At 36.6% G+C, this 9,046-nt stretch overlaps 1 protein-coding gene across 4 annotated transcripts; it reads right to left on the reverse strand.

Annotated features, from left to right (window-relative positions):
• Nucleotides 1-4,682: 4,682 nt before the first annotated feature.
• tmigd1 (transmembrane and immunoglobulin domain containing 1) lies at nucleotides 4,683-7,654 on the reverse strand. Of its 4 annotated transcripts, none has more exons than XM_042748413.1 (6): nucleotides 7,517-7,654; nucleotides 7,037-7,116; nucleotides 6,513-6,797; nucleotides 5,710-5,994; nucleotides 5,492-5,595; nucleotides 4,683-5,360 (listed from the first exon to the last, which is right to left on the reverse strand). In XM_042748413.1, exons 2-6 carry the CDS (start codon nucleotides 7,092-7,094, stop codon nucleotides 5,343-5,345), a joined length of 750 nt encoding a protein of 249 aa, XP_042604347.1. In that variant the 5' UTR covers nucleotides 7,095-7,116; nucleotides 7,517-7,654; the 3' UTR covers nucleotides 4,683-5,342. The 4 variants fall into 4 exon arrangements, with proteins under 4 accessions (XP_042604347.1, XP_018936696.1, XP_042604348.1 ...); XM_019081151.2 differs by having other exon boundaries at nucleotides 6,513-6,800; XM_042748414.1 differs by having other exon boundaries at nucleotides 7,037-7,145; nucleotides 7,517-7,650.
• Nucleotides 7,655-9,046: the final 1,392 nt, after the last annotated feature.

Raw genomic sequence — 9,046 nt, forward strand, 5'->3', positions numbered from 1 at the left:
TCAGCGATACTGTCTAACACTATACTTGTCACACAGAATGAGAAATATTTTTATAGGAAACCTTGAATTGCCCGCTTTTACCTGTTTACGTTTTGCTTATTTCACATTAAATGCATTATATAAGTCACTTTGGAATATAGATCAGCACGTTCAGAAGGAAAAAAATGCAACGTGTAGTCCGGAAAATACAGTATAGCAAATTATTTTGCAGGACACCCTGGCTTTGGGTCATGACATGGACCCCAGCTTGAAAACCCCTGCTCATACTCATATTATCCTCTCCTAACAGTAATGACCATAACAAGACTTGTAATCAGTCAGGTAAAGGCAAACCAGGCACATCAGTCACTTAGCGAGGCCGGTGCATAGTTGCTGCTCCCTTTCGCGTTGTGACCGGAGGTGAATAAATTCAGGTGAATATAACTGCGACAGGTTGCTATGACAGCTCATTTAACGTTAATGGATCACCAAGTAGGTGTATAGCAGTGACAAACAGACACATATAATGGGGTCCTGTATGGAAAGATGTTTCCCAGCTGACAGTTATCAATTTTCACCTCTACAAGTGAACAGAACACTAAGCATCAGCAGTAATGAGGCACGTTGGAGTGCCGTTACCACCCCTCTTAGACTGACTGACTAGAGGAGGAGCTGTCAATCTAAAACTAGTGGACCAATGATGACGCTTAAGCCTGCCCTGATTTACATGAAACTCTAACCGCAACATTTGGAAGAAGAAGCACAGAACGTGGAATAAAGAACAAAAAGAGAAAAACAGCATAAGCATACAAAAAATTAAAATATGTGCAGAAAATATCTGAGAGCACAAAAACAAAACAAAAAAAACTGAGAAATATAACCAAGGAAAACATGATTTTGTGTGCAGTTTGGATAATTTTGCATTAATATTTCAGTTTTGAGCAATATGATTTTAAATGTGTTTAAAGATTTGATTAATGCTTATTATTTATTAAAATTTGTTATTCAATTTTGGATTTACACTTATTATTTTTTGATCTGTGACCATTGTTTGCTATTCTGAAAACTTTGCTGTCATTTTTAGATTTCGTGCAATATAATTTTATTTGCGTCCTTAATCTGGTTTCACGCTTGTTATTATTTTTTTTTAAATCCGTGACTGCAATACATACACGGCGGGAATCTGATCCCATAGTCATCAACTCATTAGAAGAGACTCCAAGACCTGGGGCAAGTTCAAGCTCAAACCGGTGCGTAATGTTTTGCTACGGTTTCTGGCTAAAGCTAACACTTCTGGTCTGGCAGTACGTGAGAAATGAGACCAGAGGCTGTTTTTTTATGCATGTCAATGGAGGAGAGGCTTCACTACACTGAATAAACAGCTTTTTGGAGGAAACGGCTTATCATTTAATGAATTGAAAGCTTATCTGCTAATCTTCAACATGTTTTACACTAAACAATACTTTTATATTTAACTATTTTTAGAGTTTACCACGAAAAAAAATGATGTTTTATGAGAGAAGTCACTGACTTTTTGCGACAGGTGGGATTCAGCTTATGGCACTTCTCGTTCATTCCTATGGTATCCGTAAGCGGTGATTGAGTGTCGTACAACTCTGACTGAAATTCAATAATGTCAAGGCTGTAATGTGATTGGTTATTAAGGCACACGTAGTCCGAGTTAGCCGTTACTCTTTCTCTAATAGTAAGTAATACAGACCCTCTCATCTCCCTATAGTAAGACAATCGCTGATATTTTTTCTCTTGTTTGGTGCGTGTGTCAAACATGTCAGTCCAATCAGCAGCAACATGTAAATAAACCACGCAGTATTAAAGAGACAGTTCGCACAATGTAATTAACATCAAAATAAATTCACAAGAGCAAGTATATTGTTTGCACATGTTTTTTTGTTTTTTTTTTACATTAAAGGCAAAATAACTAAAATAATAAGAGCACAAGTATAGATCTGGAACTTATTTAAGTCTGTCTAAATATCCTTCAGTAATTGCCATGTCTTCTGGTCCATGGCCCGGTTTCCCGATAACGCTCACTCTTAGCGCGGTAAGAAGACTCGAAAGATATATCTTACCAAAGTTGTTTATGTTCCTAAGTGTGTTCCCCGAAGTGTCCCTTAGGAAGCTTCTTAACACGCTGCCACTTACGTCCGACGTTACAAAGGCGCTGTCCCAAGTGAAGGTGCTGAATAAGTTGGCATCGATTGCTCAGGAATCGATTTTCAACATACCATAGTTGGACTTGTACTGCGCTGCGCTGATTTCTAAAGACTGCTACAGTGGCGGCGACTAGCGTCTTGAGCTCAAACTACGCTAAGAGAGAGCTTACGAATGGTCCAGACCAACCTTACGAAAGTGTGACTTACAGAAGATATACTTAGCGTACGAACGTGTCGGGAATCGTGCCATAACATTAAGAGAGAGGTTAAGGAATAGGTTAAGAACTACTTAGCGATAAGAACGTTTTGGGGAACCGGGCCCATATCCTTTTCTTAGGAAGGTGTGCTAGAAAGTGATTAATGTAACAAAAATACTATACATATTTATATATTTTGCTATTGTATTGTGGAGTGACAATTTCATAAACTTTTCTATACTCCTCTGATTATATAATGGTGAATATTACAATAACATAGCACAACAACAGTGATCAACAATAATGATAAGCCTAATACTCACAATAAAAATAATAAGGTCATATACAGTCATGGCCAAAAGTTTTGAGAATTACATAAATATTAGTTTTCAAAAAGTTTGCTGCTAAACTGCTTTTAGATCTTTGTTTCAGTTGTTTCTGTGATGTACTGAAATATAATTACAAGCACTTCATACGTTTCAAAGGCTTTTATCGACAATTACATGACATTTATGCAAAAAGTCAGTATTTGCAGTGTTGGCCCTTCTTTTTCAGGACCTCTGCAATTCGACTGGGCATGCTCTCAATCAACTTCTGGGCCAAATCCTGACTGATAGCAACCCATTCTTTCATAATAACTTCTTGGAGTTTGTCAGAATTAGTGGGTTTTTGTTTGTCCACCCGCCTCTTGAGGATTGACCACAAGTTCTCAATGGGATTAAGATCTGGGGAGTTTCCAGGCCATGGACCCAAAATTTCAACATTCTGGTCCCAGAGCCACTTAGTTATCACTTTTGCCTTATGGCACAGTGCTCCATCGTGCTGGAAAATGCATTGTTCTTCACCAAACTGTTGTTGGGTTGTTGGAAGAAGTTGCTGTTGGAGGGTGTTTTGGTACCTTTTCTTTATTCATGGCTGTGTTTTTGGGCAGAATATTGTGAGTGAGCCCACTCCCTTGGATGAGAAGCAATCCCACACATGAATGGTGTCAGGATGCTTTACTGTTGGCATGACACAGGACTGATGGTAGCGCTCACCTTTTCTTCTCCGGACAAGCCTTTTTCCAGATGCCCCAAACAATCGGAAAGGGGCTTCATCGGAGAATATGACTTTGCCCCAGTCCTCAGCAGTCCATTCACTATACTTTCTGCAGAAGATCAATCTGTCCCTGATGTTTTTTTTGGAGAGAAGTGGCTTCTTTGCTGCCCTTCTTGACACCAGGCCTTCTTCCAAAAGTCTTCGCCTCACTGTGCGTGCAGATGCGCTCACACCTGCCTGTCGCCATTCCTGAGCAAGCTCTGCACTGGTGGCACTCCGATACCCGCAGCTGAATCCTCTTTAGGAGATGATCCTGGAGCTTGATGGACTTTCTTGGACGCCCTGAAGCCTTCTTTACAAGAATTGAACCTCTTTCCTTGAAATTATTGATGAACCTATAAATTGTTGATTTAGGTGCAATCTTAGTAGCCACAATATCCTTGCCTGTGAAGCCATTTTTATGCAACGCAATGATGGCTGCACGCGTTTCTTTGCAGGTCACCATGGTTAACAATGGAAGAACAATGATTTCAAGCATCACCCTCCTTTTAACATGTCAAGTCTGCCATTCTAACCCAATCAGCCTGACATAATGATCTCCAGCCTTGTGCTCGTCAACATTCTCACCTGAGCTAACAAGATGATTACTGAAAAGATCTCAGCAGGTCCTTGAATGACAGTAATGAAATGCAGTGGAAAGGTTTTTTTGGGATTAAGTTCATTTTCATGGCAAAGAAGGACTATGCAATTCATCTGATCACTCTTCATAACATTCTGGAGTATATGCAAATTGCTATTATAAAAACTTAAGCAGCAACTTTTCCAATTTCCAATATTTATGTAATTCTCAAAACTTTTGGCCACGACTGTAGATCATAACACAGTCTTGAAGGTAAGAAGTGGATTATCCTTCACCTGAAATGTTTGTCTTTTCATCCTGAAATGCGAGGCAAATGTTGGATCACAATAATTAGGAACCATAGTTTCCACAAATCCCTTCACTCAATTGGGATGTTCTCTTTTATTCTGGACAGCAAGGGCAGTGACTGTAACGTCGAGCGTATTTTGCAGTATTAAACACGTATTTATACCGATTTCATCAGGCTCCGAAAATTCTTCATAAAGAACACAAATAATGGCCTTCTCAGCTGCCATAGTTGCAACTCTTGCGTCATCAGAACAGGGTGTTCAACGCACCACGTTTAAAAAATGTTTTGCACCGTTTTGTGGGGGCTGAACACAGCCCTGAAATTGGTGCATCAGAAAAAGGAGACATGCAAAATATGCAGTTAGGTTTGTTCAACAAATCTGAAATATAATTACATTTTTATTTCTCTCAGTATTTAACTTGACATGCAATGTACAAAGCAATCAGTGAAAATAGCTTACCTAAAACTTATTAGAATAGAATGGAACATTTCTTTATGATTACAACCACATATTGCTTATGATCTGAGTGGATGGTTAAAGGTTAATGATTTCTAGGTACATTTAACAGGCCAATTTATACAATAAAAATCTTGCCCTTGAGAATGTAAAATATCCTGCAATTCACTTTAATGAGATTATTTTACTGTCTCTAACAAACGCAGCCATCAATCTAGGAGTGCCTTTGCTGGCTCAGAAACAAAGTATAATGTCTTTTTTTAGTGCAGTTGCTCAATAACATTGGAATCTGAGAAGAAACACAAAATGAAATCATCTAAAAAAATTACAATAAATTGTTGTTTAACAGACATCTTTTCACATTCTAATTTAACAATAACAAAACAAAGGGGCTAGTCAGGAATGAAAGGAGATGTTTGTTTTGAAATAATAATTTATATTTAAGAGTGGTGTCCCATTTGCCAGTCTAGTAATGGTTATTTGCGTTCCAGTCTGATCTTTTCCATGCGCAACATCTCAAATAGCTGTGGTTTGAATTCTTGAGAATTCCAATTCCATGTGGAGATGTTCAGTTTGGTTTAATGCACTATAGGACACCAAAAAGACAAAGCCTTTTTAATTGTTTCAATAATTTTAGGCTAAAAAAAATCTATTATATGAACTACTTTTATTGTAAATATGCACATTGTCTTTATTTTTTAATCATAAATGACTTACCTTTATAATTGTATTCCTTCTAGAAATTAGTGCGAATACAATTGTGCATAAAACCACCACCACTCCAGCAATTGTGGGTCCTACAGGGAACCTTAGCACTTTATCTAAGAGAGAAGAAAATTAAATATACCTTTTAAAAATGTAACATAAATTATAAAAGTAAAACTGAGTACAAAAAGTCAAAGTAGGTCAAATAAGGATAAAACAGGACCACAAACCTTCAACCATAACATTAAAGGTCCTGCCCATAATTCCATAGACAGATGAATTTACTTCACAGAAGTACGTTCCTTGATGTACATCACGCTTAGCTTTTGTGATTGATAACTGAGCAGTAATGCCGTTATTGGTTGTTTTGTAACTGCCAGAGGTCAGATCCAGAACTTCACCATCCTTTTTCCAAGCCACAGTTACAGGTGGGTTGGCACGGATATCACAGGACAGAACAACATCACTTGTTTCTTCAACAAATACTTCCTTAGTGTCATTAAGGTCTGGGGGATCTGTAATATAATGGCATTCAAAGTTTAAAATAAAACGGTGCCTGACAATTCTGCTTACTATTTTGTTTAGCCAACATCCAAAGTGAAAAAAACAACAACAATTTTTTCACCAGCCACTCGCATATTGCAGCAGCATATTCATCACAAGAGTTTGGCTCAGTTCCATTCCAGTTTATTTTTGAGAAATATTCCAGATTCCAATCCAAGGCCCATTTAAAGTTTCACAGTTAGTTTAAAACACTTACATTAATGACTCATTTAAAGCATTGTTATTGTTTAAACTGTAAAACTGTTTAGAGTTTGGAGGCCCATTGTCATCGCAATGAAGTTGTAAAAATGGATATAACCTTGGATTCCTTAACATATAACAGTGTGCGTTTTAATGAAAATAGATTCCTTGTGGAGTTCATGCTGAAACTGCTGAACTAAAATAAAATGGATCCCAAACCTGCCATTTGACCCTTCAAAATGTTTTTGTTTACTTATATTCCCCCAGGTATTTTAAACATTAAACTTACATTGGACGTCAAACTTGATGGAGCTGTTTACACTTGCATCACCCTTCAGCTGACAGATAAAGACAACTCCGTTGTCCTCTTTAGTGACAGGCTGTACACACAGACTACTTCGGGACCGGCGGTTTTCTTCTGCCAGGTTCACCTGGGCACCATTGCGGAACCACTGCAGTTCATTTTGGTTGGATGGCTCAATACCTTCATCATTAATACAAGTCAGAGTGAGAGTTTTCTCAACCTCTGTCCGAAGCAAGTTCCCGGTGGCCAGTGGACATGACTCAATGGTGACTGCTGTTTAGAGAGAATTAACTATTGAGCAATTTGTTCAGGCATAAGAAACTAAAACTGATGCAGTACAGGTTAATACCCTGTATATGTCCTATAATAATACTCAGGTTAATACTCTACAGGTTAAAACACTCTTTCTGTTTTGATATACTAAACAACATTTGGTGAAATGTTAGAACAAGCAGTATTTGGATCTCCTTTGAAGCATCAGGCTTTGAAAACATGTAGTAATACATTACCTTTTACACGACAGACAAAGCACAGTAGGAGCAGAGAAACACCAACTGATACTTTCATCTTTGTACGTCTGCCAGATATCCTGAATGACAAAAAGACATCTAAAAAAGTCTGGAAAAATGTATAAGAAAATCAGATTTATGGAATGATTTATGGAAATTTTCTGAATTTATATTTTGCCAGGAATATTTAAGAAAATAATCTTAAACTCAGTGTCAATGGGGGTCTTAAACAACACTGGATCCTATTGACCTTCACCGCATACATAAAAAAAAAAAAAAAAAAAAAAAATTCACAGGTTTTGGATGACATGAGGGTAAGTAAATGATGGCAAGATTAAAAAATTTTCAGTGTACACTATGCTTTTAATAATTTCTGGCAGTTGCAAAGTCCTTGAATCATTTGATTTTATTAACAGTATATATGAAATCTTAAATGCGTTCTCAGAAATTCAGAGCCCCTTTTGAGTACCATTTACTTACCAAAGCTTTGTGTGACAGTTCTCTGGAAAATCCAAAGGTTGCGTGAAGTCTGGAGATGCTTGTGTCTTCACACCAATGCTTTATATTATGTCGCTTTACAGCACTTGAATTGAAATCACCTCCCCTCACGGTCACAGACCTTTAAGTGTTGTGTAAAAATAGGCTGAATGGCTTTTAAGTGTCATCTCAATCTTCCCAGAAGGAATGGGAAGGATGAAAAGAGAGAAAACCTATAAAGATATAGTCTCACATCCATAAAACATTTGTGATAAGATAAATTTAATGTTCTATAATGGATGGCAATGCCAAAAGCATTCAATATAAAAATATATGTCCCAACCCAAAATGAATCATACATTCCTTTAGTGTTAATACAAACCTGATACAAATACTATTCTCTTAAGTAACATTCTATACTGTATATAATGGCATAGCTGTTAACCAGATGGTTAAAACTGAATTAATAGTTTTTACAATATTTTTTTCTAGTGCATGTTGTAGGTTACACATTTTGCCCCAATTTGAAAACAAAACATGCATTATGTGGTTTACATAATTTAACAATGTGGCATGCATTATTATCCACCAGGGGGCCTAGTTTGACCATTGTAAGCTAATGATGTTAATGATCAAATTAAATTAAAACTTGACTGATGTATCTCTCTCTCTCTCTCTCTCTCTCTCTCTCTCTCTCTCTCTCTCTCTCATTAACACACAAATAATACTAAGTACACTTAATAATACACAATACAAGTCTATATTAATTATACAAGTTCAGTTGAAAGAAGAGCACTTAAGCTCTTACAAGATTGTGTTAAACCAAGTTATTCAGCATGATTTGAGAATGATAAAAAGAGCATCTTCAAAGGAGGTAGGAACATGTGACCCTCTGTACAAAAAGTCACATGATCAGTGTCAATAATTTGCTCGTTTGATTAGTGACCTAGAAATAGTACAGAATCTTTAATAATTCCTTTTCGTTTTAAGTCAACATGTTTGTTTCTTTGAGTTTTTAACTCTTCAAGTCAGTTTTAAATTTAACTTTCTGATTGTCACATTGCATATATTTCCCACTGTATGTATTAATATTTTTTTTATTATTATTATTTTTTATTGTTATTATTATGGCTGAAACAGAACAGAAACCTCATAACTAACAGTAATACTTCTTTAAGAGTCATTGCTGTCATGAAACTTTGTCTTTTTGTCATAACATATAAAACTGTATTTATGTTTGAACAGCACCAATATGCACTGTAGAATACAGTTAATGAAACAACCTCAAAGGTTGATGAATGAGCATTCAGAGGAAAGAATTTGAGAACTTGTCAAAAGAGATATTACACATCCATAATCACATAGTTGACTGTCTTTGCTTAAAAATGTGAGTGTATTCATGTCAGTTCATACTATCACAATGTACTGTATGTATGCATTTGGGCAAACTGTATGTGGCATGCATGTATAGAAGATAAACTGTTTTATTGCATGTTAGTGACTTTCATTCCTTCTATTCACCTCCCATTCCAC

Source organism: Cyprinus carpio, chromosome B21, assembly GCF_018340385.1.
Source record: "Cyprinus carpio isolate SPL01 chromosome B21, ASM1834038v1, whole genome shotgun sequence".
NCBI lineage: Eukaryota > Metazoa > Chordata > Actinopteri > Cypriniformes > Cyprinidae > Cyprinus > Cyprinus carpio.

Bases quoted from the DNA above. Each gene is read 5' to 3' on its own strand.
- tmigd1 (XM_019081151.2), bottom strand. From the start codon at position 7,094: ATGAAAGTATCAGTTGGTGTTTCTCTGCTCCTACTGTGCTTTGTCTGT. The intron at 6,801-7,036 runs GTAATGTATTAC...CTCTCTAAACAG, and splicing joins CTTTGTCTGTCGTGTAAAAG to CAGTCACCATTGAGTCATGT. The intron at 5,995-6,512 runs GTAAGTTTAATG...ATTATATTACAG, and splicing joins CATCAAGTTTGACGTCCAAT to ATCCCCCAGACCTTAATGAC.